The following is a 27,907-nucleotide window of genomic DNA, read 5'->3' as shown; positions in this document are numbered from 1 at the left end:
GTTTATGCACAGCAAGTTCATGTTCACACATATTGTTCATGTTCACTCAATTGGAGGAGATACCCAGCACTGGGATGAGGGGGTTAACAGGGAGAGGACAAAATTCATTTCTGGGCCAAGATTTCTTCAGATTCCCTCAGAGACCCTGTTATCCAGGCTGCTCCCCCAACACTGGGCCTGGGGCCAGCTGCATTTCTTGACCATCACGTGGTTTCCCGGCTTAGCTGGGCTAAGGGGAGGAGCAAGGTCCAGAGTCAACGCTGCCCCAAGCCCTAGGTTGACCAGAAGGGAACAGATAGACAAACAGATCTAACCCCTCTTGGATTCATGAGCCATGAGGCTCCTCTGCGGGTTGATCTGGATGTCCAGCTTCTTCACCTTGTCGCTGCAGAAGCCAAGGTCCAGGGGAAGGTACTGGGTTCTTGGGTGGGGGCAGAGGTGGCAATGGGACCCTATTCAAGGGTGAGGAAGAGCCAGGGTGGACAGATCAGGCGGAGTCTGACTGTCAACCTTTGCCATTTTCCCTAGGTTGCTCCTGTTCTCTCCTTCTGTGGTTAATCTGGGAGTGCCCCTGTCAGTGGGGGTGCAACTCCATGATGTCCCCCCAGGACAGGTAGTGAAAGGATTTGTGTTCCTGAGAAACCCAAGTCATAATAATGATGCCTGTTCCCCAAAGAAGGACTTCACCCTCAGCTCAGAAAAAGACTTTCTACTCCTCAGCCTCCAGGTAACTGGTTCCCATACCCTTCTTCTTGTTTTTTAAGTGATTTTGTCTTCCTCACTGGCCTCCCTCCTCTTTTCCCACCTCAGAAGTGTCCTGGTGTTTCAGTCTTGGTCTCTGTCCTGGTCTCTGTCCATTTTCTTCTGCTCCGTTTCTGACCCACTCTCTCCTTCTTCTGGTAGGTCCCTATTGAAGACGCAAATAGCTGTGGCCTCTTCAAACTGCGCAGAGCCCCTGAGGTCCAGCTAGTAGCCCAGTCTCCATGGCTAAAGAATTCTCCATTAAAAGACACAGATAGTCAAGGTGTCAACCTGCTCTTCTCCTCTCGCCGGGGGCACCTCTTTCTGCAGACTGATCAGCCCATTTATAACCCTGGCCAGCGAGGTGAGCCTCAGCCCCAGGGCCTTTACTTTAATTCCCTCCCTGCCCTCTCAGGACATGACTGGTGCTCCTTATGTGAGGTAACCTGAAAGAAAGCTCCACACTGGAGGGTTGCTTAGCAAATACTAGCTTCACCTCACTCCCTGGAATTGGGCCCACCTCCCTTTGCACATAGACTCCTGGTTAATTAACCTCTCTCATCTCTACTCCCAGTTAAATACCGGGTCTTTTCACTGGATCAAAAGATGCGTCCAACCACTGACCCCCTCATAGTCTCAGTGGAGGTGAGTCTCTGACCTCTGGCCTTCCTGACCCTGATTACTGATGTGACCTCCCACCTGAGACCACTTGTAATGCCTTTGCAGAATTCTCATGGTCTCCTTGTGCGGAAGAAGGAGATATACGTTTCCTCATCCATCTTCCAGGATGACTTCCTGATTCCAGACATCTCAGAGTGAGCTCCCTCAACTAGAGGATGGTTCTTCATTTACACCACTCTTAATTCTCCTCTCCCTTGGGGTTCTCTGCCTCCAATAGACAGTTACATTCCAGATGCCCTGCCTCTGTCCCATTTGATTCTCTGGTTTACCTTTATAGTCTTCTTCCTGAGGATTCAGGCCACTGGCTTTCTGTGCACAGGGCTGAGTCCCTTCCTTATATGTCTTCAGGCCAGGGACCTGGAAGATCTCAGCCCGATTCTCAGATAGCCTGGAATCTAACAGCAGCACCCAGTTTGAAGTGAAGAAATATGGTAAGCACTGGAGACATGAAGGGCAGGCAGCTCCTTTTGTGAAGGAAACAAGGGGTGGAAGGAGAGGTGGTGGCACCAGGACAGCCCTGAGGGGAGGGGAGTCTTTGAAGGGTCCTTTCATGAGGGCCTGACCCACCTGTTCCTTCATTCTGGGTCAGTCCTTCCCAACTTTGAAGTGAAGATCATCCCTGGGAAGCCCTACATTCTGACAGCACCTGACTACCTTGGTGAAATTCAATTAGACATTCAGGCCAGGTAACACCCACTCCCCTGCCAGGTCCTGCTCCCCATGCATATGAACAGACTGTGGATCCCGGTTTGCTTCCCTCCCAGATTATTTCCCCAAGCCCTTGGCCCACCCTCTTCCCCATCTCTTTGTGGCACCAGGTACATCTATGGGAAGCCTGTGCGTGGGGTGGCATATGTGCGCTTTGCACTTTTGGATGAGGATGGTGAAAAGACTTTCCTTCGGGGACTGGAGACTCAGACCAAGGTAGGAAGGAGGTGGGGGAGATAGGGAGGAGGAGAGGCAGGGAGCTCCAGTCTCACCCCACTTATTTCTCCTCTGCCCCAGTTGGTGGATGGCCAGAGCCACATTTCCCTCTCAAAGGCTGAGGTTCTGGGTGCCCTGGAGAAGCCTAATATTAATATCATTGACCTTCTGGGGCTGCGTCTCTATGTTGCAGCAGCCATCATTGAGTCTCCAGGTGGGTGACTTTCCTTTATTATAACCCCAGCCCCTTACCTCTGACCTCTGAACTGGCTGTTAGTTAGCTTTCTATTACTGTAACAAATACTTGAGACAATCAAGTATTTTGGCTCAGGATTTTGGAGGTTCCAGTCCATGATTTGCTGGCCCTGTTGCTTTTGGGCCTGTGGCAAGACAGTACATCCTGGCAGGGAATGTGCGATGGAACAAAAAGTTCACCTCAAGCCAGGAAGCAAAAGAGAGGAAGAGGAAGGGACTGGGGTCCATTATCTTCTTTGAAGGCAATCCCAATAATCTAATGACTTCCTATTAGGCCCCACCTTGTAAAGGTTTCACCACTTCCTAAGACTGCCATGCTGGGGACTAAGCCAGGACCTTTGGGGGATGTTTAAGATCCAAATTATAGCCCCGGCCCTGTTCTTTAGTACAGTACCACCCCTGACTTCTGCCACCTCATCTCAGGCCCCAAAATGGAAAGACCCAGGAGATGCCATCTCTCTGTGATTCTGCCTCTTTGCCCATCTCAGTTAGCTAGTTAGTTAGTTAGTTAGTTTGTTTATTTACTTATTTTTGCTCATTCAGTCATTTATCCCCACTCTCTCATCCAGCAGATGTATGTTACACACATCTGGGTGCCAGGTCCAGTGCTGGACCTCAGCAAGTGTAGAATATGAGTCAGCCTGTACCTTAAGGAGCTCATTGTCTGTGGAGGAAAATGCTAAAGCCTCCCCTTCACCCTCCTGCTCCTCTCTTCCTGTTCTGTCCTCCAACTTTCTCTGCCCTTTGTCTTATAGGAGGAGAGATGGAGGAGGCAGAGCTCACATCCTGGCGTTTTGTGTCATCTGCTTTTTCCTTGGATCTTAGTAACACCAAGCAACATCTTATACCTGGGGCCCCCTTCCTGCTGCAGGTTTCTTCTGGAGGGGCAGGATTGGAGGGGAGTGGATGCTGGTCAGAAAGGCCCACCATCTCCTTGACCATTCTCTTTCACTGGCCCCTCCCATCCCCACCTAGGCGCTGGTCCGGGAAATGTCAGGCTCCCCAGCTTCTGACATTCCTGTCAAAGTTTCTGCCACTTTCTTTTCTGGACACGTTTCTAAAGTTGAAGACTTTCAACAAAACACAGATAGGATTGGCCAAGTCAGCATTCCCATCATTGTCCCACAGACCACCACAAAACTGCAACTCTTGGTAGGGCTCCTCTGACCTGTGGGGACAGTGGGGGAAGGGAAGAAGGATGAGCTGCCTCATGAGGGTCCATGGCCTAGCTTGGGAGGAGGGGTGGAGTGCATGGTTCCTTGCCATTGACCCTGCCCCAATGTGCCTCTCTCTTCAGGTGTCTGCAGGCTCTGTCCATCCAGCCACAGCCAGTTTCACGGTGCAAGCCCCACCCTCAGGAAGCGCTGGCTTTCTGTCTATTGAGCGTTTGGATACTCAGCCCCCTCGTGTTGGGGACACTCTTAACCTAAACCTGCGAACTGTGGGCATCAGCGGGGCTACCTTCTCTCATTACTACTACATGGTGGGCATAACTGGGGAGTATAGCAGGGCTGGGGTGCAGGAAAGCCCTCTGGACCAGCCGGGTGCAGGTCCAGGACTGGGGGTATACAATGAAGAGAACAACATTTTTGCTTCCTGTCTTGGTTCAGATCCTATCCCGGGGTGAGATCGTGTCCATGAATCGAGAGCCCAGGAGGACCCTGACCTCAGTCTCTGTGTTTGTGGACCATCACCTGGCACCCTCCTTCTACTTTGTGGCCTTCTGCTATCATAGAGGAATCCTAGTGGCCAATTCCCTGCGAATTGATGTCCAGGCTGGGGCCTGTGAGGGCAAGGTGACTGGTGTTGGAAGAGATATTGTGTGCGTTAGGGGGATTAAGAAAGGAGGAGGACAGGGTGACTGCCCGCAGGGCATAGATTTAGTCTGAGGTGCACTGAGGATGAAAAAAGATCTCCTTATTCTAACTACCTCTGACCTCCTGCCTCTGCCAGCTGGAGCTCAACCTGGATGGTGCCAAGGAGTATCGCAACGGGGAGAGTATAAAGCTTCACTTGCAAACTGATTCCCTGGCCCTGGTGGCATTGGGAGCTGTGGATACAGCTCTATATGCTGTGGGTGGCAGGTTCCACAAACCTCTCAACATGGGCAAGGTTTGTCAAACCCTTCTCCCAGTCCTCCCACCCTCATGCCTCCTTCCCCTTGCTGTTCTGAGCCCAAATGCCAAGTTCAGTCCCTAAATCTCCCCATGAACCCCTCCCAGTCTTCCCTCAGGGCTTGGGCTTCACTCACACCTTCTCTCAGCTGTGGTCTCTATTCCCCAACACTGCCCACCCCCCACCCCCACCCCCATCATACCTGTATGTCCCCTTCTCTCTCACCCATAGCTGAGTGATCTGCCCTTCAGCTACCTATGTCTTCCAGAATCCCTGCCTTTTTTTGTTAGGTCTTTGAAGTTATGAACAGGTATAACCTTGGCTGCGGTCCTGGTGGTGGAGACAGTGCCATTCAGGTGTTCCAGGACGTGGGTCTGGCCTTTTCTGATGGAACCCAGTTGACCCCAACAAGAGAGAGTGAGAACGGAAGCAGAAAAGTACTGAGTGGGGGAAGATAAGAGAGGAGGAAGAACCTGTGGGGCAAGGAATAGAGAGGAGGGAAGGCTAGGCAGAAGAAGAGAAAGGGAGGCTTGAGGCGCTCACTCTATGACTTATCTGTGGTCTTGCTTTCTACCAGGCCTGAGCTGTCCTAAGGAGAAGAAAACCCGGCAGAAGAGAAATGTGAACTTCCAAAAGGCAATTAGTGAGAAGTGTGAGTTGTAGGTGCTTATGAATCTACTTAAGCTTTCTGGGATCAGGATGGGAATCTGCCTCTCTACCCTTCTACACCTCAGTGAGCCAATATAGGTGTTTGGAGCTGGAGAGCCAAGTTCTGGGGTTGAAGGTGGGTTGGCGGGTGTTTCTCTCCATTGCCTTTTATTATGTTCTCTAAGCAGGTCCTGGTGGGTCTAGGTGGTGTGGTGTTTGCTCATGCTTACCTCCGCTCCCCTGGTCCTGTAGTGGGCCAGTACGCTTCCCCAGCTGCCAAGCGTTGCTGTCAGGATGGGCTGACGCGACTACCTATGGCACGCTCCTGTGAGCAACGGGCAGCTCGAGTGCCACAACTCGCTTGTCGGGAGCCCTTCCTGTCCTGTTGCCAGTTTGCTGAGAGCCTGCGCAAGAAGATCCGGGCTGGGGGCCGGGTGGGCCTTGCCCGAGGTGAGGGGCCAGGTGGGGTTGCAGAAGAGGCAATGGTACCTGGAAGGGCAGAATTGCCCCTCCTCACTCCTGTTCTCCATGGTCCCTAGTCCTGGAGGCCCTGCAGGAGGAGGACCTGATTGATGAAGATGACATTCTTGTGCGCAGTTTCTTCCCAGAAAACTGGCTCTGGAGAGTAGAGACTGTGGACCGCTCCCAAACGTGAGTGCCTGGGGGTCCTGGCCTTGTCTCTGGGCTGTGTCTGTGGCCAGCCTAGGGTGTGACAGGGCTTCTCCACCTGTCCTGCCACAGATTAACACTCTGGCTCCCCGACTCTCTAACCACATGGGAGATCCATGGTGTGAGCCTATCCAAGAGCAAAGGTGAGGTCACCCTGCCTGGGTCTCAGGCTGCCCATCTTCCATTTCCCCTGACCCAGGCTCCCTGCTTAGCCCTTTGCTCTCAGCATACAAAGAGGGTCCAGGGATCTGGGGAAGACCGTACCAGCATGCACATGGCCTGGGCCAGAGAGCAGGGCCAGGCTGAGGGCAGGGATGAGGAATCACTGAGTCACTCCCTGCCCCACCTCCTGTGGCACTGAGGCCTTTATGTCTCCCTACCCATCTCTGATCTCTGCCCTCCCCCATCCTCCACCCTTCAGGTCTGTGTGTGGCCACACCAGCCCGTCTCCGAGTGTTTCGTGAGTTCCACCTACACCTCCGCCTGCCTCTCTCTGTCCACCGCTTTGAGCAGCTTGAGCTGCGGCCTGTCCTCTACAACTACCTGGATAAAAACCTGACTGTGAGGCCCTGTGGGAGCCTGAGCACACAGGGTTAGGGAGCCAGGGACAGGTGGAGTAGGGAGCCTAACTGCACTGGGCCTGGGGCTTTCCCTGTTTTCCTGCCCCCAGGTGAGCGTCCATGTGTCCCCAGTGGAGGGGCTGTGCCTGGCTGGAGGTGGAGGGCTGGCCCAGCAGGTGCTGGTGCCTGCTGGCTCTGCCCGCCCTGTTGCCTTCTCTGTGGTGCCCACAGCAGCTGCTGCTGTGTCTCTGAAGGTGGTGGCTCGAGGGTCTTTTGAATTTGCTGTGGGGGATGCAGTATCTAAGGTTCTGCAAATTGAGGTGAGTGGAGCACCCCCAAATCCAGGTCCCCAGGCTCCCAGTTATATCCCCCATAGCACTCTTCTGGCTGGGCCAGGGGTCCAGTACCTAAACCCAACAGTTTGGGCACTTTACATCTCCTATAATTGTGTCCCAACTCTGTCCATAAAGTTTAAATTCAAAGTCCTGGGGGCACTGGCAGGGCAGGCTGTAGTCCTGTGTGATCTCTCACAGCCACATTTCCCCCGAAACAGAAGGAAGGAGCCAAACACATAGAGGAGATGGTCTATGAACTCAACCCCTTGGGTGAGTGACCCCCTACCCAAGTTCTCTGATCCCTAAGGGGGTTGCAAGGCTTGGAGGATGTAGATGGCAGGATAGACTGCCAGCTTCTTCTCCTATCTCCCCAGACAACCAAGGCCGCAGCTTAGAAATTCCTGGCAACTCAGATCCCAATATTATCCCTGATGGAGATTTCAACAGCTTTGTCAGGGTTACAGGTGGGGAATGTCATTCAGTCCTTCTCTGGTGGGCACCCTGGACTCATGTGAAGCCTGTGGACCCCTATTTTGATCCTCTCATCCTCAACTTTTCCTTTTTTTCCTCTGTAGCCTCAGATGCATTGGAAACTTTGGGCTCTGAGGGAGCCTTGTCCCCAGGAGGCCTGGCCTCCCTCCTGAGGCTTCCCCAGGGCTGTGCAGAACAAACCATGATCTACTTGGCTCCAACACTGGCTGCTTCCCGCTATCTGGACAAGACAGAGCAGTGGAGCAAACTGCCCCCTGAGACCAAGGACCGGGCTGTGGATCTGATCCAGAAAGGTTCTTGGTGCAGGGGCAGGCAGGAATGGGGTCTGAGAAGGGCAATTAATGGAAGAGGAGAAGCCCAGAAGTCTAGAGAGGGGAAGCAGGGGAATGGGGAATGTGGATTTGGGCACACAGAGCAGAAGAGTGGGTGTCAGCTTAGCAACTGCCTCTCTTCTCCAAGGCTACATGCGAATCCAGCAGTTTCGGAAGACAGATGGTTCCTATGGGGCTTGGTTACACCGAGACAGCAGCACCTGGTGAGGGGGAGTGCGGCTGTAGGTTTCAGAGGGGTCAGGGCAATGGGACGGTGAACAACCAGGAGCTGGGGGAGTAGGGCTGGGTCCCCAGAGGGACCACCCCTGTCCCCAGCCATTCCTTCTTCCCCTCTAGGCTCACAGCCTTTGTGCTGAAGGTTCTGAGTTTGGCCCAGGAGCAGGTGGGCGGGTCACCTGAAAAGCTGCAAGAGACAGCCCAGTGGCTGCTATCCCAGCAGCAGGCAGATGGCTCGTTCCAGGACCCCTGTCCAGTTATCCACAGGGGCATGCAGGTGCGGGTATACTGGAGGCTGGGCAAGGAGAGCCTGGCAGGACTATATCTGCCCCTCCTTGCTCCTGGCTGACATCCTCTTCTCTCCTCACTAGGGGGGGTTGGTGGGAAATGATGAGACCGTGGCACTTACAGCCTTTGTGGTCATTGCTCTTCATCACGGGCTGGCCGTCTTCCAGGATGAGAGTACAAAGCAGTTGAAGCAGAGAGTGGTAAGGAACCTGTATCCCCCAGCTGTTTTCTTTCTCCCAGGAACTTGGGCGTCCAGCCTTCACACCTTCTTCCCTGCTTTCTTTTAGGAAACCTCCATCTCAAAGGCAAACTCGTTCTTAGGAGAGAAGGCAAGTGCTGGGCTCCTAGGTACCCATGCAGCTGCCATCACGGCCTACGCCCTGACATTGACCAAGGCCTCCCAGGACCTGCGGAATGTTGCCCACAACAACCTCATGGCCATGGCCCAAGAGACTGGTGGTGAGGGACAAAGAGATCCGGGCAGTGGGCCTGGGGTTTAGGGGGCTTTGGGATCCCTGGATGTGCCCAGAGGGAGAGATAGAATGGAGATCCTGAGAAGGAATGAAAGCATAAGCAGGGAGGATTTGGAGGTAGAATCAGGAAAGCCTGACAGGGGTGCAAGGGACCAGGTGCCTAGGATCCTTTCCCCAGGTTCACCTGTGGGTTTTCCTTTTCCTTCCAGATAACCTATACTGGGGTTCTGTTATTGGGTCTCAAAACAATGTTGTGTCACCCACCTTGGCCCCACGTAGCCCAACAGATCCTGTGCCCCAGGCACCAGCCCTGTGGATTGAAACCACAGCCTATGGCCTGCTGCACTTGCTGCTTCGGGAGGGAAAGGCAGAGCTGGCTGACCAGGCTGCATCCTGGCTCACCCATCAGGGCAGCTTCCAAGGAGGATTCCGCAGCACCCAGGTAAGGGCTACCATGGGGCTTGGGGGCTTAAGGATGTGTGAGACCAATTGCCTGAGTTTTGGTCCAACTTTCTTAGGACACAGTGGTTACCCTGGATGCTCTGTCTGCATATTGGATTGCTTCCCACACCACTGAGGAGAGAGGACTCAATGTGACGCTCAGCTCCATTGGCCGCAGTGGGTTCAAGTCTCATGTACTGCAGCTGAACAACCACCAAATTAAGGGGCTGGAAGAGGAGCTTCAGGTGACCCACTCCCTCTCTGGGGTTGCCATTACACGGCCAGGCCAGAAGCCATTCCCACACTCTGGCCCTTTTCCTGAGGGTATCCTTGGAGAACTGACTTTCTGTGTGACCAAACTTCTGTGCTTTGCTTCTTTCACCTGTAAAATAATACATCTTCAGTCTACACCCGCTACCACCCTGAGTTTTAGCAGGCTGGAGAGAGATAATGCACTCAAAGGTGTAAACTTTTGGAAATATGAGGTGGGAGAGGACTTGGGGTTGTTTTGAAGGAGGAGGTAAAGTTGGAACAACAAACAGGTTTTCCTTTAACCTTCTGACATTTCTTTCCTTTTTCTGTTCCTGAAGTTTTCCCTGGGAAGCAAGATTAATGTGAATGTGGGAGGAAACACCAAAGGGACCTTGAAGGTGAGGCCAGCAGGAAAGTGGGGGGCTGGTGGGAGATAGAAGCCAGGCAAGGGGAGGACTGAGGCAGAGGAGGGAGGAGCTTCCATCTCACCCCTCTGATCTACTGTACCCATGTATGTGAGACTGACCTTCCCAAAACACCAGATTATCCTGGAAAAAAGTCAGACTCACCCACTACCCTGTGGCTCACACAGCTGGGTTTTGCCCACCTGCTCCAGCCATATTTTTCATCTACACACATCTCCTTACCTGTCCTCCCCCTGATTCTTGTCCCATGGGATAAGTTCATTTTCCTCCTTCAAGCCTCAACTACTCCAGAGCTTTCTGTTTTATGTGCCATCTAGAGGCCTGGCCTCTGAAGGTGGCCCTTTCTCTTTACCTCTGTGTCACATATAGCCCAGCACCTAAAGCCTACCTGGTGTTGCTCATGTGGTTGGATTGTTCAGAGAGGGGGATGAGAGGGACTGGAGTCTCAAATCCTTCAGCACAGGGAGATGCTCTCAGGTCCGTGACCCATATGTTCTATGTTCTGTCCTTACCCCTTGCCATGCCAGATCCTTCGTACCTACAATGTCCTGGACATGAAGAACACAACCTGCCAGGACCTTCAGATTGAGGTGACAGTCACAGGTCATGTGGAGTATACAAGTGAGTGCTGGGGTCCTGAGGCCTTGAGCCTGAGGGACTGATGTGGGCTGAGTGGCCTCCAGCCCCTCACCATGCTGCCCTGCACAGGGGAAACAAACGAAGACTACGAGGACTACGAGTATGACGCGTTTCTAGCTGGGGATGACCCAGGTGCCCACTCTCAGCCTGTGACACCCCTGCAGCTGTTTGAAGGACGGAGGAACCGTCGCAGAAGGGAGGCACCCAAGGTGGCAGAAGAGCAGGAATCCAGAGTGCAGTACACTGTGTGTATCTGGTGAGCACCAGGAGCAGCATGGGCTGTGCTAGGGCATCTGCCAGGTCAGGGGCAGCAAGGCAGGACCTAGGCTTGGGCTAGGCATCTGGAAGGTGGCACATGTGCCACCTGGACAGCAGGCTACATCTCTCCACAGGCGAAATGGCAAGGTGGGGCTGTCTGGCATGGCCATTGCAGACATCACTCTCCTCAGTGGATTCCATGCCTTGCGGGCTGACCTGGAGAAGGTATGGTCAGCTACCCAAAACAACCCCACTATCTCAGGAATCCTGCTCCGTCCTGGTAGCACTCTAGGTTCCAATCCCTGTCCTGTCATGTTCAAGGCCCAAGGCCACTGACCTGTGACTGTCTCCCCTTCCCCACAGCTGACCTCTCTCTCTGACCGTTATGTGAGTCACTTTGAGACCGATGGGCCCCACGTCCTACTGTACTTCGACTCGGTAAGTGGGGAGAAATGACACAGGCAGGGAACCGATAGTACTAGGATTATTAAATGTGTTACGCAGTTTCTTAGGAGACAATGGCTGGGACTCTTGGGAAATTATGACATAGCAGGGAGCCAGGACAAGAGAGTAACCCATGTGATCCACAACAGAGCAAGGGACACACCTCCTAAGATTATGACAGGCATTATATTGGTGATGAGGATGAGGCTTTCAGGAGGGCAGTTTGGGGACAGTAAGAGACCCTTGGAGAACTTTCAAATCCTGCTACAATCCTAATGCAAGGATGGGATTGAAAGTTCAGCTTGGGACTCATCAACTTGGAAGGGTTTGGTGGAAGCCAGAGAGTGAGGAGAGCACCACAGGGCTCAGAGTTGGGAAGAGCTAGGGCTAGGGCCTATGCTCCTGGAATAGAAAAGGAACGTCTAAGAAGTGACCAGGTGAAAACCAAGGCTGGTTCAGAAGCAATCCCTCAGCATAGGAGGTCTCTCAGAGGCTGAGTCCTTGATGTAAGACTCTGCAGAGGGTCTGGTTAGCAGAGACTGGGACAAGGTTGCCATCTTGGCAGTGAAGTCATTAAAGACCTTGTTTAGAGTTCTAATGACAGGAAGTTAACAAAATGTGAAGGATGCAGAGATAAGATCAGTGGCAACCAACCAAACAGGCCAAGGAAAGGCAGCCAGCGGATTATGGCCTGCGGAGTAGGTCTCTCCTGATCCCCCTTCCTCACTGGGTCACAGGTGCCTACCTCCCGGGAGTGCGTGGGCTTTGGAGCTGTGCAGGAGGTGGCCGTGGGACTGGTGCAGCCAGCCAGCGCAGCCCTGTATGACTACTACAGCCCCGGTGAGCACTCAGCAATGCCCTGACATTCAGGGGAGGTTGGGGTAGGTACCCTAGTTTGAGACATCAGGAACTAGTGCAGTGAAGGGTGGCAAGGAGTCCTGGGCTCCATAGGATGGAGAGGCAGAGGGGAGGAGCATTGTCCTAAGTCCTTTTTCTGCTTTTCTCTAGAGCACAAATGTTCTGTGTTTTATGGGGCACCAAGTAAGAGCAAACTCCTGTCTACCTTGTGCTCTGCTGACGTCTGCCAGTGTGCTGAGGGTGAGATGCCAGGCCTGGGATGGTGCTATGAGCCCAGATGTCAGGGCCTGCCAGGTCTCACCTGGGTCCTCTATCTCAGGGAAGTGCCCTTGGCAGCGTCGCGCCCTGGAGCGGGGGCTGCAGGATGAGGATGGTTATAGGATGAAGTTTGCCTGCTACTATCCCCGTGTGGAGTATGGTTAGTCTTCCCCCAGGATGGATCCTACCCTTCTCAAGGTCCAGCTACCTTGGCCTCTCCTGGTTGCCTGCTCCTCCCACAGGCCCACCTGTGGCCTCTTTGCTCTGACACTGACTCAGAGTAACCAGCCTTCCTTCCCTTCCCTGTGCCCCCTCCTAGGCTTCAAGGTCCAGGTTCTCCGAGAAGATGGCAGAGCTGCTTTCCGCCTCTTTGAAACTAGGATCACCCAAGTCCTGCACTTCAGTAGGAAGGGAACTTGAAAGGGATGGGCCACAGGGAGGCACAGAAGCCATGGTTTTGGGTGTAGGCTTTCAGAATCATGGAAACTCAGACAAATCTGAGCACAAATTCCCTCATTCCTTAGGAACCTGTGCTTGCCCATAACAGGGAGTGATAGAATCTACCATCGAGAGCAGGGTGGCTAAATGGCAAGATCTATATAGAGTCCCTGACCCTGTGCCTTTCTTGGCCTTCCCTCCCCCTCTGATGGCTCCTCTGCATATTTTTTCTTCAGCCAAGGATGCCAAGGCTGCTGCTGGTCAGACTCGCAACTTCCTGGTCCGGGCCTCTTGCCGCCTTCGCTTGGAACCTGAGAAAGAATATTTGATCATGGGTCTGGATGGGTCCACCTATGACCTTAAAGGAGAGTGAGTTATCTGGCCCCTTCCATCTCTTGCTTTTCTCACACCTGTGAACCTCCATTAGGGAGCAGATGCCTGGCAATTAGTCCTTGCCCTCAGAAGCCAGTGCCTCATGTGCCCATGAGGCTTTTTTTTTTGCCCATCTTCCTGACCCCTGCTATGGTATTTTTGTCCCCTGCAGTCCTCAGTACCTGCTGGACTCAAACAGCTGGATTGAGGAGATGCCCTCTGAACGCCTGTGCCGGAGCACCCGCCAGCGAGCAGCCTGTGCCCAGCTCAGTGATTTCCTCCAGGAGTACAGCACACAGGGGTGCCAGGTGTGAATGCTGCTCAGCTGCTGCCCCAGGCAGACCTGAGCTGGGAGAAGTGGCACATGGCAGTGCTGCTGCTCCTGGGCCCCTAAACACAACCATGTGGTTTGGGGCATAATAAAGTTCTTTGCAAAGTATCAGCAGGTGTCTCTCAGATTGGAGCAGGACCCCTCCACTGCCCATCCCAGGTTCTGGGGGCTCAGGTCACATTTGTATAATCTTAGACTTTCAGAGCCTGGGGGATCCTCCAACTGTGCAGCTCTGCCTGACCCCTTCCTGATCACTCCCTAGACTTAGTCCATCATGGGACTTGTTAGCTGGTGTCCCAGGACCAGTGTCACCCCTAGAACTTCCTTCAGTGTGCTCCCCAGGTGCTCCACTGCTGGATATCACTAATCACTGTGGCCTTGGGCAGAGTTTAGGCTCAGTGCACACCTCAGCTCCTTTGCCACAGCCATCCAGCTCCACATCCCCCACTCTGTCCTTGTTCACTTGGCAGTTCTGGAGTCTGTTGAGTTGAGCTGACTCCTGGTCTGTTGAAAGCCTGTTGACATTTGCTGTTGTTATCAATGGCATTAGGTAACTTTTCCGGAGTTGTGCAACCTTCAGGTCTAATGATGTCTTCATCTGGGCACTGATTTTAAACAAGCCAAAGGCTGACTGTGGTGTGGCTTTTAATACTATGGAAGAAACCCTTGAGGTCTTCAGGGGTGACAAATCCGTCCAAGGAAACTTAGTGTGATCAGTCTTGATGGAAACTGAGACAGTTCATCAATTTGCCATTCAGTTGTTCAACAAACACTGTCACTGCATGCCATGTCCTATGAAAGGTACCAGAGATATAGCTACTCCAGGGGCTCATTGTTGGGGGAGACAAATAAGGATGGGCAGTCCCCATCCACTGTGAAAAGTATGATGTCAACATATTTAACCAAGTGAAGGAGAGTGCCAGAGAGAGCCAGGAAAGGCTTCCTAGAAGAAGTGACATCTGAGCTATATTCTGAAGCTTGAGAAGGAGTCAGGCATTTGAGGGAGAAGGAGTCAGGCATTTGAGGGAGAAAAAGAAAATGTACAGAAGCCAGGGGCAGGATAGAGCACATTTTGGGGCACTGTGTTTCATTCATGTTGGGATTTGTATTTGGAGGTGGGGTTGAAAAGATGGGATGGTGAGGTAAGCAGGAAAAACTTAAGAAAGGATTTCTACGAGCACACCAGCTTTCCAGTTCATTGTTTCAAACTGAGCCCCATCTTCCATGCATCTTTGAGAAGTCTGACCTTAGTATTTCAGAGCTTCCTGAGGCTGGCCCTGCTCCTTGGAGCTCTCTCAAAAAGTCAGTCATCATGGTGGTGGCATACACCCATTTGCCAGAAATAGAGATTCAGCTGCAGTTGTGGCCAGATATGACCTGGGTCTGTGAGGTTGACCAGGAAGAGGATGACCACTGTTGCTGTCTGACTCCAGAAATCCTACCCATCTTTTCTCCTTCCCAGGAATGGGCATGGATCCAGGCTAAGCCTGGGCCTCTTCCATGAGAACCCCCAGCTATAGCTCATGTAGCTAGGGGATGACACAGCTGGGTTCTCACCTTAGGCTCTCCAGTGGCAAGCCTGTTCTCTGGGCAAAGCTTGGAGGGGAAAGGGGCCCCCTGGATACTGGGGTCTGTCTACAGAGCCAGGATGGAGAATTGGGGGTCAGGCTAAGCTCTCACACATCTGGGCAAACTTGGCCTCTCCCTAAGCCCTTCTAGGCCCCTCAACTATCTCCTTACCAACAAAAGGGGTCCTTATGTCTACATTCCAGAATACAGCCAGACCCTTGAGCCATCTGTGCCTATCCAACTCCTTCCTGGGGGCTTTGGGATTGATGGCATGCTCAGTAATGGCAGGAGTGCACACTCTTCCTGGGCTGGTCATATAACCTGTGGACCCTGAACCTGAGAGCAGCTCTGTTCTACCTGCTCCTGGAAGTTCAGGAAGCCTGACTACAGGGAAAGAGCATGAAGACATGGCCTGCCCCAGGACATTTTCTGTCTCCTTTCTCTGGCCTTGGAAGGCCAATGAGGTCTCCTTCCCTACTTTCCTGTTCTTGGGTTCTGTGAGCTACCCCTGTATTTGTATGTTAATTCTTATTTTTATTATTAGCCACTTATATTTGCAGCCAGAGATGCTCCTAGAGACTAAAGGTACAGCTCCTGCAACCTGATTGCTAGCAGAGTTCTGGCGCTGCCCCTTTCCAGCTGTGCACTTGGGCAAGCTACTCAGCCTCTTGCCTCAGCCTTTTTATTACAAAATGGGGACAGTAACAGCGTCTTGTACTCAGCATGGCTGTGAAGGGTTGAGTTTATCGAAGCACTTAGGACAGTGTCTTGTAGGTGTCAAATGCTCCAAAGTGGGGCAAGGGCCACTTCTTTGTCTCCTGGACACTTTTTTGTAGTTCTGGGGATCAAACCAGGGCCTTACACATGTTAGACAAGTACTCTATCATTGAGTGATGTCCTCCTAGTTTGTTTTATTTTGGCAGTACTGGAGTTTGAACTCAGGATCTCACACTTGCTAGGCAAGTGCTCTGCCACTTGGGCCAGTCACCAGGCCTGTTTTTGTGTTGGATTTTTTCGAGATAGGGTCTTGGGAACTATTTGCCTGGGCTGGCTTTGAACCATAACCTTTTGATCTCTGCCTCCTGAGTACCTAGGATTATAGGCGTGAGCCACCAGGGTCCAGCAAACCTTGGTTTTTTGAGACTAGGTTTTGCTATGTAGTCCAGACTGATCTCAAACTCATGATCCTGCTGCTCCTCCCAGATCCTGGGATTACAGGCGTGAACCGCTATATTCATCTCTGGACACTTTTGATAGTGAAAGGAACACTATTAACAGTGCACAGGGACTACATGTATATACTGAGATACCCAGGCAAACCAGGCCATATGGTCACAGCATCTGTAAGATAAACCAAAGAAAAACTCCGCACAAATCACTACTATCTTACTTTGTTCCTCAGGCAATCCCAGAGGGTCTATAAGGCAGGGATTGCCAGTTTTCCTTTGAGACAAGTTCATCCTGCTAAGCTGGTCCAAGGCTGGGTATAACAGGAGAGGTCCAGGGCGAAGTTGGCCACCTTAGTCCACATGGTTGATATGGAGCTGGAAAGCTCATTCTGGCTGATTCTGAAAAAAGGTCAGGGTTTTGTTTCCTTTCCTTTGTTCTTGATAGTTTGTCCTTTGAAAGGTAGACTCTCCAAGGCCAGCGAGACTGGTGGCACTCTGGAAATGTGCCACTGTGTGGGTGGGACAATGGGAAGGGACTTGAGGGTAGGGATCAGGGAGGCCCCAAAACAGCCTGAGCAGCAGAATGGATAGCTGAGGCTCAGGAGCTATAAGTGGCTGTGACAGAGCCTTGGTGTCTGGCCATGTTGTTCCTTGGGCTGCTGCTGCTGCTGACGCTGCTGGCTGGCACCCGCCTGCTGTGGAGCCGGTGGAGGCTCAGGAGCCTGCACCTCCCGCCTTTCGCCCCAGGCTTCCTGCACCACCTGCAGCCTAACCTCCCCATCTATCTGCTCGGGATCGCTCAGAAACTAGGGCCCATCTACAGGCTCCGTTTTGGGCTGCAAGGTGAAAGCTGGTTCCTTCCCTGGTCTACCAAGAGAGGTCAGAGGTTGGGGTGTGGGGGGGTCCTTCCTTGCTGATGCCTGCTCCACTCTCCCCCAGATGTGGTGGTGCTGAACTCCAAGAGGACTATTGAGGAGGCGATGGTCAGAAAATGGGCAGACTTTGCTGGCCGACCCCAGACACCATCCTGTAAGTGCTGGTAGGCTGGGACACCTCTTAAGGGTAGAAGGGAATGGGGAGGGCAGAAGAAAGTCAGGCTCTTGGCTTCCTTGGTCAGTTCCCATCTTGCATCCTCACTATCCCACCCACAGCCAAGCTGGTGTCTCAGCACAACCAGGACCTGTCACTAGGGGACTACTCCCTGCTGTGGAAGGCCCACAAAAAGCTTACCCGTTCGGCTTTGCTGTTGGGCATCCGAGACTCCACGGAGCCCCTGGTGGAGCAGCTGACTCAAGAGTTCTGTGAGGTGAAGCTGGGCTCGCAGCCTGGCTCTCCCTGGGGTCAGCCTCCCCTCAGCCACAGCACCCCTTCATTCTCCCTCTCCCCAGCCTGCATAGCTCCTGCTCTCTTCCACAGCGTATGAGAGCCCAGGCTGGCACCCCCATGGACATCCAGAAGGAATTCTCTTTCCTCACCTGCAGCATCATCTGTGGCCTCACCTTTGGAGACAAGGTCAAGGTTGCCCTCTTATTCCCTCAGGCCCACCCCTTAGTTCCTCCCTGGCCCTCTCCAGGATTACAACAGAAAGCATTGCCTGTTTTTCTGGCAGGACGACACCTTGGTACATGCTGTTCACAACTGTGTCCAGGACTTGATGAAGGCCTGGGGTGACTGGTCCATCCAAATTTTGGACATGATTCCCTTTCTCAGGGTGAGGAGGTGGAGCCGACATCTCTGGGTCCTGGGATGGAGGAACAGGCCTCCAACCAGCAGCTGATTCTTACTTCCTGCCCCAGTTTTTTCCCAGCCCAGGTGTCTGGAAGCTTAAGCGGCTCATAGGGAACAGGGACAACCTTGTAGAGCAGCAGCTGAAGCGGCACAAGGTGGGAACTACACAGACCAGGTTTTCCTGGGCTCCAGTCAGTGATGCTGCTGCCTCCCATCACTGCTGGAGAGTCTTTCCAGTAGTTTCCAGTTCTGGAACTGCGGCCCCACCTCCTTCCCCAAGCTGGGTATTCAGCCCAGTCCCCTGCCCTCTGCAGGAGAGCCTGGTGGCAGGCCAGTGGAAGGACATAACGGACTACATGCTCCAAGGAGTAGGGCAGCTGAGAGAGAACGAGGGCCCCGGACAGCTCCTTGAAGGGCATGTGCACATGTCTGTGGTGGACCTTTTCATTGGTGGCACTGAGACCACAGCGACCACCCTCTCCTGGGCCGTGGCCTTCTTGCTTCACCATCCTGAGGTGTGCCCTGGGAGTGGGCAGAAGGCCCTTTCTTAGCAGCTGGCAGCTGGGCAGCTGTGAGTGGGCCAGTGCAAAGCTTGGCCCCTGGACTCTAAGCTTGCCCCTGCCTTCCAGATTCAGCGGCGACTACAGGAAGAGCTAGACAGTGAACTGGGCCCTAGTGCTTCAGACTCCCAGGTCACATACAAGGACCACAGGCGTCTGCCTTTGCTCAATGCCACCATTGCTGAGGTGCTGCGCCTGCGGCCTGTGGTGCCCTTGGGCTTGCCTCACCGCACTACTAAGCCCAGCAGGTAACTCAAGGGTTAGGGATGAGGGTTAGGGTTAGGCCTGAGCAGGGTCCTGGCCAGCCTCTAACCCCACTTTCCCTCAGCATCTTTGGCTACGACATCCCTGAAAACACAGTCATCATCCCCAACCTCCAAGGTGCAAATCTTGATGAAATGGTCTGGGAGCGGCCTTACGAATTCTGGCCTGGTATGTTGGGGGACCAGGCATGGAATGTGGAGGAGGTCAGTCCTGTGGCTGCTACAAACCTCCCTACTCCATTTGCCCACCCACCCACAGACCGCTTCCTGGAGCCTGGCAAGAGCCCTAGAGGGCTGTCCTTTGGCTGTGGGGCACGCATGTGCCTGGGAGAGCCGCTGGCACGCCTGGAGATTTTCGTGGTGCTGGCCCGCCTGCTTCATACCTTCACGCTACTGCCGCTTGAGGGCGCCCTACCCTCTCTTCAGCCCCAGCCCTACTACGGTGTCAATCTCCTGATGCAGCCCTTCCAGGTGCGGCTTCAGCCCCGGGGTCTGGGGGTCCCAGGCCTGGCCTAGTGCCAGTGATGGGTAGGACTGGTGCCAGCCACATGCCTCAGTTTCTCTTTTATTGCACCGTACAAACCCTTCCCCTCCCCCCCCTGTAAACATGGTGCTGTGAGATCGCGGGCAGAGAAGGCTTCTTTGAGTGGCTGGATGGTAGAAGCACCCAGTTCTTCTCTGAGCGCAACCCCTCAGTGCTCAGCAGTCATACTGGGGTGCAAAAGAGGTGGGCAGCAGCTCAGCCTTCCCTGGCAGGGGACCGGTAGCTTCTTGGTCTCAGCTTCATTTCCGTGAAGGGCACTGAGAACTCGAAGCCCTTCCAGTGGTACCAGCTCACTCCCTGAGAAAGAGTTTGCCAAGTGAGAGTCGAAGCTGGGTGTCTCATCTGTTCCTACACTGCCCTGATCCCCAGAAATATGTCCGCCTCCCCGCTCCCCTCAGAACTCTGCAAAGGATTGAGGTTATTCCTGAGCTGGCCTTATCCACCCGATAATAAACACTTTTTTCAAGGTAACTCAGCAAGGTTGGCATTATTGTCCCATTTCACACATGAAGCCCTGAGGAACAAAGTGGCACAGTCACATCCTGTCACATGACAGGGCTCCGTCCCAGGCAACTGAGCCCCCACCTCCTAAACTCTACTGCCTCTCAGCCTCCCACCTGGTGGTCCACTGTGCTCCCGTAGAGCCCGTTGAGGTTGGCATAGTGGCAGTTCCTGTACCACCAGGCCCCTCGGTAGGAGACAGCGCAGGAGATGAGCAGGTTGTTGGGGTCTCGATCACGGGCGGAAAAGACACTGCCACTGTGGTAGCTCATAGAATCCCCTGGTAGGGTGTGGGAAAGAGTGGTGAGGGCCACTCCACACTCCGCATCCCATCCTCCTTGCGTGGTCCACCCTCACCTGCAGTGCCATGGTAGCCCTCCAGGTGGAGGCGGTAGTTTTCAGCAGCCGAGTCTACTCGGAAAGAGTCGTACTGGGCGAACACAGCCTCATCCCCAGCCCGCAAGTCCACGCGCATGGAGTAGTCCCCAGACTGTGTCAGGCTGTGCAGGGCTTCATTGCCTGGGGGAGGAGTGTACCTTATCAGGATCCTGATGTTCTCAAGGTCCCCTTCCCTTTCCTGGTTCCTCAATCCCTGTGAGACACTGACCCAGCCAGAACTCCCTGGAGATGTTCCCAAAACCATGGGCATACTCCTCCCAATCTCTCCAGAAGTCTGTCTGTCCATCCATGCGGCGCTGGAACACCTGGAAGCAGGTAGGGGCAGCATCAGCCTCTGACTAATGGGACAGCAGCCCGTGCCCTACACCAATGCCTGAGTTCCCTCCCAACCCACCAGCCAGCCGCCCCCATCAGTCTCCATGTCGCAAAACACATCCAGAGGCCGTTCCCGGTTGCCGTTCAGGAAGATGGTGGTGGTTCTTGAGGTGCTGGCCCCATTCTGCATTTCCTCCCCACAGTCCCGGGGGAAAGGGATCCGCAGCCCACCTGGGGAGAGGATTAGGGGTCATCCTTTTTCTAGACCTCAGGCCCCTGCTGCTCACCCAAACTCAGGTCCCAGTGCCCATTACCAGTGGTAAAGGAGGTGGACACAGGTGGCATTAGGCTCTCGCCCCACACGGCCTGGAGTCGGGCATTGTAGGTGGTAGAGGGGAAGAGGCCAAGAAGCCGGTGTGAGGTGACCCCTGCCGGAAGCAGGATCTCCTGTAGAAAGACAAGATACAGGGCAGGGGGAGGGGAGACCTATGGTGAGCCAGAGGCAGCACCTCCAAGTCCACCCGGGGAGGGAAGGAGCCCAGTGGAGCAGAAGTGGGGCACCTGGGTCTGTCCTCCAGCAGTGTCAAAGCTGAGCAGGTAGCCTGTGGGTGGGGCCTGGGGCTCAGTCCAAGTGAGCAGGGCTGTGCGGGCAGTCACATCCTTAGCCTCCAAGTCCCGGGGGGCCTTCAACCCTTAGAGGAGAAGGTTGTAAAAGACATGGGAATGAGGCCTATCCTGGCTGCCCTGCACCTCCTCACCCACTGCCACACCCCTGGAAGTACCCGTGGTGAAAGTGATGCTGGCTGGGGACGTGAAGTTGGGGCCCCTCAGGCCGCGCACAGTGGCAGTGTAGTTGGTGTGGAGGACGAGGTCACGCAGCGGGTAGTCCACTGCACTGCCTGGTGCTGAGTCCTGCAGAGGTGGAGCTGGGAGTGGGGGTAGGCATCAGCTCCTGGCCCCTCAGTGCCTGCCCCCTGCTTTCCCACCCTGAACAAGTCCTCTCCAAGGGAAGCCTCAGTCTTGCTCACCCCCAGGGGCCATGACACGGACGTTGTATTTGTCCACAGGGGTGTGGGGGGGCTTCCAGTGCAGCAGGGCAGATCCTTCAGTCAAGTTCAGAGCACGCAGCTGGGTGGGGCCATCAGGAACTGGAAAGGTGGGGGGCAGGGCTCAAAGGGGTCCCTGCTTGTCTCCCTACCCTTAACTTTCCAAAGGCCACAGCCATTCATCCACCACTGAAGCTCCAGTGCCCCCTTCCCCTCCATGTACACTCAGCTCCCATCCAAACCCTGGTTTTCTCCTCCCCACCACTGGCCCTGGCCCAGTCTCTCTCACCTGTAGTGAGGACACCTGTGAGAGGCTCACTCTCCTCAAAGCCACGGACAGAGACCACGGTCACCTCATAACGAGTGCCTGGGATCAGTCCCTGGAGGTTCTGGGAATGGGAATGACCATCCACCTGCACACTCTGTGGCTCTCCTGGAAAAACAGTGGATAGTAGTAGGTTTCCTAGGCAGGCTGAGAGTAGCTGGAAGGCAGAGGGCAGAGGGCAGGGAGCAGGAGAAATTATAGCAAATGACATGACAAAAAGGTGTCACCTCCATCTGCCAGTTGGTAAGAAACTTTGAAGCTGTCCACCCGGGATGGTGGTGGCACCCAGTTGACCTTGGCTGAAGTCTCCCTGATTTCGCTGAATTGGAGGTCACGGGGGCTTTCTAGAACTGGGGATGTGGGTAAGAAATGATAGTGAGGCAGAGGTCAGGAGTCTCCTGTTCTTTTTCTCTGGACCCCCCTGGCTCCTGAAGTGCTCACCACTTAGCTCCCCCAGGCCATGGAACTAGAAGTTACTCTGTAAATTCTGTCAAGCCTCCAACTCACCAACCCCTGCTGGCGGAGGCACTGTGTCCTACCCGAAAAGTCCTTGCTTTGGTACAGTTCATGTGCCCAGATGGGGGCTTACCTGGGCTGAGGGTACGAGCAGTGCCCTGGATGCTGTCAGCCTTGTGAGGGCCGCGCAACCCATATAGAGTAAGGCTGTACAAGGTCCCCGGACGCAGGTCCCGGAGCACAGCTGAGCGCCTCATCCCTGGTACCATCAGCTCCCTCTGTAGCAGAGGACGCAGATGTGGCTCCAAGGTGCTGGGTGATGGGACCCCAAAACGGAGCAGGAAGGAGTCAAAGGCCCCAAGAGGGGCCTCCCAGTTGAGCCTCAGAGAACTGGTGGTCACATCAGTCACTGAGAGTTGAGAAAGGCGGGGCCCTGGGTCCCCTGAGGTCTGACCAGCAGGAGCCGGCCCTGCAAGGGAGTAGGAGAGAAGGGTTTAGACTCAAATGCACACCAGCTCTGTGGCCTGGGGCAGGGCCATTTTGCCATCCTCCTCCTCCCTGCCCTATTCTCATGAGTAAATTGGAGCTAGTTGAGGGACTTGTGTCCACAGGTGGCACAGCAGCCATGTGGGAGCAGAGCCAGGGGCTGCACAGAGGCAGGGGGTCTATCCTCCTCCCGGATGCTTCTTTGTGCTGTTTCCCTGCGATCACCATTTCTGGGTGCCCTCTTTTACCCTTCCTAGTCCAGACTGGGACGGGCTAGGACTGGTGGTACCTGTGGTGCCCTCAGCAGAAATGGGCCCCTGGCGCTTCCCTTCATGCAGGCCATAGAGGAAGAACTTATAGGAGGTGCTGGGCTCCAGTCCTGAGATGAGGACCTTGTTCTGGTCACCATCCACGAGCAAGGCCTGGGGCTGCCCATCTGTGTCCAGATACTGGATCACAAAGGAGTCAAAGGGGCCCTGGGCCACAATCCACGAGAGGTGCAGGGAGTCTGGGGTTGCCTCAGTCACTGCCAACAGCCCCAGGCGGGGCACTTCAGTAGGCCTGGGGGTCACTATGGCTGGTGTGTCCTCTTCTGTGGCTGCATAGGAGAAGCCCAGGGAGAATATGAGTAAAGGTGCCACAGGGACCCTGCTCTGTCCCCTAAAACCGGGGGCTGTGAGGCTGGCCCAAGGCAGGGGGAGACTTTTCAGGTCCTGACATGGCAGCCCAGGAAAGAAGGGAGGTATCAGGACTTTCTAGAACTTTCCAGTTTTTCATTTTTATTTGGTGGTACTGGGGTTTAAACTCATGGCCTTGTGCTTGCTAGGCAAGTGCTCTACTACTTAAGTCTTTCTCCCAGCCTGAGAACCTTCCTATATTGACTCCTGTCACCCCTGGGGACTCTCTGAGCCCCAACACTGAGGCCTGTCTCCTGCTTGGAAAGTTGCAGTGACCCCATTACTCCTTCCTGGGCTTCTTGCCGTGTTCCAGGAGTGTCCCATAGAACCCCACCTCTAGATGTCCACACAGGCTGTACCAGAGCCTCACCCTGGGTTGCCTGTGCAGATGACCTAGCACTTGCTGGGCTTAGGGCACATGGTGCTCATTCTGAGAGCAGCTGATGGTGGCACTGACTAGTGAACATGCCTGGCAAATCACACCAGTGCATGCGTGTGCCCCTAGCCTGGCTGATCTGAGGTGGTCATCAGTGGCCTCCAGAAGAGAAGCTGATCCATAAATGCAGCCATTTCCATTGGTTTCTGTGTCCTCTGCCCATTGTGTTTCCCAGTGGTTTTCCATTTGAAAAAATGCCCCTGACTCATCCAAGGCAGGAGGTTTGCCCTATCTGGGCAAGGCTGCCCTGCTGGGAGGGCAAAGCTGCTCCAGCAGGGCAGTGGGGAGCAGTCACATAACAGGGCAGAGTGGGATGGGGAAAGCAGGAAGTACTGCCAGGGCCTTTCCTGCCTGCCTGTACTGCTCCAGCTTTTGACTTATTGTGATCAACAGCCTGAGTCAGTGACAAATTCTTCCCTCCCCAGGGCCTTAGTCAGGGTATCTTTTTCCCCACTTGTCCACTCCTGCCAGTCCCTTTGTCTTCAGCCTGAAGGCACAAGGAATTCCTTTTAGGCCTGCTTCCTAGTGCAAAGCAGAATAGCCTTACCTGTCACTCCCAGGGCAGAGACGGGGCCCAGGCGCTTTCCTCCAAAGAGCCCATAGAGCAGAAATTTGTATTTCCTGTCAGGCTCTAGGCCCTCTATGGTAACCTCGCGCTGGTCTGCAGTCATAGGCACTGCCTGGACCTGCCCATCGCTGTCCCTGTACTGGACCAGAAAGGAGTCAAAGAGGCCCTGGGCCACTGTCCATGAGAGTTGCAGGGAATCTGAGGTCACGCCAGTCACGGCCAGTTCCCCTAAGCGGGGTGAGGGCTGTGGTGTCTTCTCCAGGGGAGCTGTGGAAAGAGTCAGGGAGATTTTTAGTCAAGAGCTTCCTGATCCCAGCCCTGGCAACTCCCGGGAGGTGCAAGGCTGTGAGTCCCTGGGTGTGGTCTCAGGGGCAGCCGCTTGAGGTCACAGACACGCCTGCCACAGTCCTGCCCTACAAGAACAAGGTAGAGCAGCCCTCTCCCCTTCCCGCCCTGTGCTCTCCCTGCTATGGTCAAGGGCTCAACAAATACATAAAAGATTGCTTTGTGAGAGAGGGGTGGCTGAGGCACAGAGAGGACCTTAATTTTTTCTGGGCAGGGCTGTGGCCAGAGCTGAGAGACTCCCAGGGGGATCTGGGTTGTCAGATAACCATCAAGTGAGACAGCTGGGCTGGGAAGCTGACCAGCTCATGGGCTCCCATGACCACCCTCCAATTACCATCAGCCTAGGCCATTTCCCCATATACTTCCCCAATCTGGAACTAACACCACTGGGTCAGAACCGCTGGAGTGGGGCAAGGGGAGAAGCCAAGGGCAGAGATGGGAGAACAAAGTGTAATGCTGAGGCTGCTTGTCCACACAGGGGCGGTTTTTACAGATGGGGGTCAGAGAAATCCCCAAGTACTAAAGTGAGTGTTCAGGGAAAGAATTAAAGACTCTGAGGGCCCCAGGCCTTGACTGGCTGGCCTGGGTGACTCATGGTCCTGTAAGTGAAGTGAAGGTCAGTGACCCACTCCACCCCTTCCTTGGGGGGTTGAGTCACGGGCACAAGGACACCAGAGTTTTCCATAGTTTTTCTGCAGCCAAGCCCTCCCTTACTTTCCACCTCTTGCCTCAGGGTGGGAATGGAGGGAGGAGAATTGGCAAAACCAAGTGCCAGTGGGGATTATTCATCACCATCACGCAGGTGAGGAAGCCAAGGCTCAGAGAATGAAGTGGCTGATCCAGGGTCACAAAGCTGGCGAGAACTGGGATTGGGGATTTTAACTCAGGTCAATTTAGCAAAGCCTGGGCTCTTTTTCTTTCCTTAGCAGGCAGTGAATGAAAGGAATAGTTCGGATAAGAGTAGGGACTTCCTTTTAGTGTTCAGCCCAGGCCATGGAGCCAGCTCTCAGGCTTCAGATAATGGGAGCTCTGGAGGTAGAGCTGAAGCTCACCTGTGGTGCCATCCACAGAGATGGGGCCCAGCCGCTTCCTGCCTGTCAGGCCGTAGAGCAGGAACTTATATTTCCTATTTGGTTCCAGACTGGAGACGGTGACCTCACGCTGGTCTGCTGCCACTGGCACTATCTGGGGCTGCCCATCCCTGTCCTTGTACTGAACCATGAAGGAGTCAAATTCACCCTCAGGTACCGTCCATGAGAGACCCACGGAGTCCCGGGTCATGCCTGTCACTGTCAGCTCCCCCAGGCGTGGAGAGGGCTTTGTTTCTGGAACTGGAAAGGAGAGGGAGCTTCATGGAGAGTGATAACAAAGGGATTTGAGCAGAGACCTTGGAGCTGGAAGAGGCAACTGGGTCAGGAGCCAACAAGGAAAGAAAGAGTCCCTTAAGATGTACTGAGGCTACCTTTCTCCTACGGAGGAGGAGGGAGTGAGAGGGAAGAGGGACTCAATGTCTAGATGTCAGTGAACCTGATGAATCAGTGAGTCATGAGGCCCTGATGTCTGCAGTATTGGACCCATAAACATGACATTCCAACAATCCCTACAAGGAGGCGAAGACTGGCCAGGAACTCAAGGGCCCAGGGTGGCTAGACCCTCACTCACTGGTTTTTGCTTCAATGGAGACTGGACCATGGCGCTTCCCATTCTGGAGCCCAAAGAGCAGGAACTTATACTTTCGGGCTGGATCCAGCCCCAAAATGGTGACCTCGTGCAGGTTTCTGCTCACAGGCACTGCCTTGGACTGCCCCTGTGCATCCTTGTACTGGACCAGGAAGGAGTCAAAGAGGCCCTGGGCCATGGTCCACAACAGGTGCACAGTGTTGGAGGTCACCTCTGCCACAGCCAGCTCCCCCAGACGGGGTTCCACAGGGGGCTCTGTGGGCAGGAAGGCTGAAACAGAGTAGAGGAGGTTGAAGGGTGGCGGCAGGACCTGCTCAGGGAAGGAGGATTTCCCCAAGGCTGTGAAACTGCATTTCTCCACCTCCTCTGAAGCATTTCCTGAGCTTCAGGCATTGCCGTAGGCTGTTCACACCCAGAAAACAAACCCTCACATACATGGGACTCAGGTGCTATATGTTATCCCCCATGTTGCAGGTTCTAAGACCACAAGGATTAAGAAGTGCTTGCAAAATCACACAATCCAGTTGAAGGCAGATTCACATCCAGGCAACTCAAATCTGGAGCACACTGAGTCACTAAACTACACAGTAAGGAAGCTCAGAGTGCAAAAAATGAGCAATTGAATGACTTAGAGGTTCTGCGCTAGTGGACGGAGGTAAGCTAAGATGGAAAGGGCATAGACTTCATGCCCTTCTGATTGCATTAAACCTCCCTTAATTCAAGGATAAGTGGGACCATTACCAAAATTTAGGAAAACAGGACATGGGGGTCCTGTGGTAAGAGGCACTGAAAACCAGAGGGGAACAAGAGAGAAATAGAGGGAACCAAGAGGTAAGGGCTGGCTCTCACTCACCAGTAATTCCCATGGTGGACACAGGGCCCACTCGCTGTCCCTGGTGGATCCCATACAGGTGCATCTTGTACTTGCGTCCGGGTTCCAGGTTCCCCACAGTGGCCTCCCGCTCCTCACCTCCAACAGGCACCACCTGGGGCCGCCCATCCCTGTCCTTGTACTGGACAGTGAAGGAGTCAAAGTGGCCCTGGGGGACAGTCCAGGAGAGGCTCAAAGAGTCTGGGGAGGATCCTGTCACGGTCAGCTCGCCCAGGAGTGGCTCGTTGGAGGTCTCTGGGGCCTCTGTGCTGGGTTCTGTGGGGCTGGGAGTCTCTTCCTCTGCAGCTGAGAATGAAGACAGAGAGGGTGAGGCAGGGGCCCCAGCAGATGTCCTTAGGTCTTGGGAAGAAAGAGAAGCCATGACACTGCTGAGGTCACTTTAAAGAATCCCACCCTTGGGGCCAGGTGATTCTGCTTGGCTGCAGGCTGACAAACCTGCCCAAGCTCCAGAGTCACCTGGGGGTCCTGGACGGCCACCAGCATAGGAAAGATACTGTTGGTTC

The 27,907-nt window shown here is 54.2% G+C and overlaps 3 protein-coding genes across 11 annotated transcripts in view; 2 read left to right on the top strand and 1 right to left on the bottom strand.

The window, feature by feature from the left end:
* The first annotated feature begins 247 nt into the window (after positions 1–247).
* Positions 248–13,553, top strand: LOC109689567 (complement C4-A). Of its 2 annotated transcripts, none has more exons than XM_020168475.2 (41): positions 248–399; positions 529–727; positions 904–1,105; positions 1,316–1,386; positions 1,468–1,556; positions 1,771–1,853; positions 2,012–2,108; positions 2,241–2,346; positions 2,428–2,560; positions 3,357–3,472; positions 3,577–3,753; positions 3,899–4,084; positions 4,212–4,397; positions 4,555–4,713; positions 5,007–5,133; positions 5,294–5,368; positions 5,617–5,814; positions 5,904–6,015; positions 6,106–6,176; positions 6,455–6,594; positions 6,704–6,913; positions 7,147–7,198; positions 7,303–7,392; positions 7,504–7,713; positions 7,880–7,955; positions 8,089–8,245; positions 8,340–8,456; positions 8,544–8,715; positions 8,939–9,171; positions 9,248–9,415; positions 9,761–9,820; positions 10,375–10,468; positions 10,556–10,742; positions 10,879–10,969; positions 11,108–11,182; positions 11,926–12,028; positions 12,197–12,286; positions 12,366–12,464; positions 12,624–12,707; positions 12,979–13,111; positions 13,287–13,553. In XM_020168475.2, the coding sequence occupies exons 1-41, from the start codon at positions 335–337 to the stop codon at positions 13,426–13,428; spliced, it is 5,235 nt and encodes a 1,744-aa protein (XP_020024064.2). In that variant the 5' UTR covers positions 248–334; the 3' UTR covers positions 13,429–13,553. The 2 variants fall into 2 exon arrangements, with proteins under 2 accessions (XP_020024064.2, XP_020024063.2); XM_020168474.2 differs by having other exon boundaries at positions 253–411.
* A 145-nt stretch (positions 13,554–13,698) lies between these two features.
* On the top strand, positions 13,699–19,250 carry Cyp21a2 (cytochrome P450 family 21 subfamily A member 2). Of its 2 annotated transcripts, XM_020168477.2 has the most exons (10): positions 13,699–17,026; positions 17,123–17,212; positions 17,335–17,489; positions 17,600–17,695; positions 17,793–17,894; positions 17,980–18,066; positions 18,226–18,426; positions 18,541–18,719; positions 18,800–18,903; positions 18,994–19,250. In XM_020168477.2, exons 1-10 carry the CDS (start codon positions 16,825–16,827, stop codon positions 19,248–19,250), a joined length of 1,473 nt encoding a protein of 490 aa, XP_020024066.1. In that variant the 5' UTR covers positions 13,699–16,824. The 2 variants fall into 2 exon arrangements, with proteins under 2 accessions (XP_020024066.1, XP_073938614.1); XM_074082513.1 differs by having other exon boundaries at positions 17,980–18,426.
* A 33-nt stretch (positions 19,251–19,283) lies between these two features.
* The window catches only part of Tnxb (tenascin XB), a 64,876-nt gene continuing 56,252 nt past the window's right edge, over positions 19,284–27,907 (bottom strand). For 6 of the 7 annotated variants that reach the window (XM_074082503.1, XM_074082507.1, XM_074082508.1 and 3 more), the window contains 17 exons: positions 27,366–27,689; positions 26,495–26,782; positions 25,885–26,163; positions 24,467–24,754; positions 23,096–23,404; positions 22,454–22,789; positions 22,092–22,214; positions 21,829–21,972; positions 21,522–21,641; positions 21,276–21,419; positions 21,055–21,185; positions 20,808–20,940; positions 20,573–20,724; positions 20,387–20,483; positions 20,137–20,298; positions 19,896–20,059; positions 19,284–19,575 (listed from right to left, as the gene is read on the bottom strand). In XM_074082503.1, coding sequence (XP_073938604.1) covers positions 19,474–19,575; positions 19,896–20,059; positions 20,137–20,298; positions 20,387–20,483; positions 20,573–20,724; positions 20,808–20,940; positions 21,055–21,185; positions 21,276–21,419; positions 21,522–21,641; positions 21,829–21,972; positions 22,092–22,214; positions 22,454–22,789; positions 23,096–23,404; positions 24,467–24,754; positions 25,885–26,163; positions 26,495–26,782; positions 27,366–27,689 — 3,296 coding nt within the window. In that variant the 3' untranslated portion in view covers positions 19,284–19,473. The remainder of the gene's footprint in view (positions 19,576–19,895; positions 20,060–20,136; positions 20,299–20,386; positions 20,484–20,572; positions 20,725–20,807; positions 20,941–21,054; positions 21,186–21,275; positions 21,420–21,521; positions 21,642–21,828; positions 21,973–22,091; positions 22,215–22,453; positions 22,790–23,095; positions 23,405–24,466; positions 24,755–25,884; positions 26,164–26,494; positions 26,783–27,365; positions 27,690–27,907) is intronic. The other variant, XM_074082505.1, reaches the window with a different exon arrangement.

The sequence above is a fragment of the Castor canadensis genome, chromosome 8 (assembly GCF_047511655.1).
Source record: "Castor canadensis chromosome 8, mCasCan1.hap1v2, whole genome shotgun sequence".
Lineage (NCBI taxonomy): Eukaryota > Metazoa > Chordata > Mammalia > Rodentia > Castoridae > Castor > Castor canadensis.
This window is presented reverse-complemented; position numbering and strand designations above follow the sequence as displayed.

Excerpts from the sequence above, each read along its gene's own strand:
- LOC109689567 (XM_020168474.2), top strand. The coding sequence starts at position 335 with ATGAGGCTCCTCTGCGGGTTGATCTGGATGTCCAGCTTCTTCACCTTG. Across the intron at positions 2,347-2,427 it reads GACTGGAGACTCAGACCAAG|TTGGTGGATGGCCAGAGCCA; the intron begins GTAGGAAGGAGG and ends CCTCTGCCCCAG. Across the intron at positions 6,177-6,454 it reads GAGCCTATCCAAGAGCAAAG|GTCTGTGTGTGGCCACACCA; the intron begins GTGAGGTCACCC and ends TCCACCCTTCAG.
- Cyp21a2 (XM_074082513.1), top strand. The coding sequence starts at position 16,825 with ATGTTGTTCCTTGGGCTGCTGCTGCTGCTGACGCTGCTGGCTGGCACC. Across the intron at positions 17,027-17,122 it reads GCTCCGTTTTGGGCTGCAAG|ATGTGGTGGTGCTGAACTCC; the intron begins GTGAAAGCTGGT and ends ACTCTCCCCCAG. Across the intron at positions 18,904-18,993 it reads GCCTTACGAATTCTGGCCTG|ACCGCTTCCTGGAGCCTGGC; the intron begins GTATGTTGGGGG and ends ACCCACCCACAG.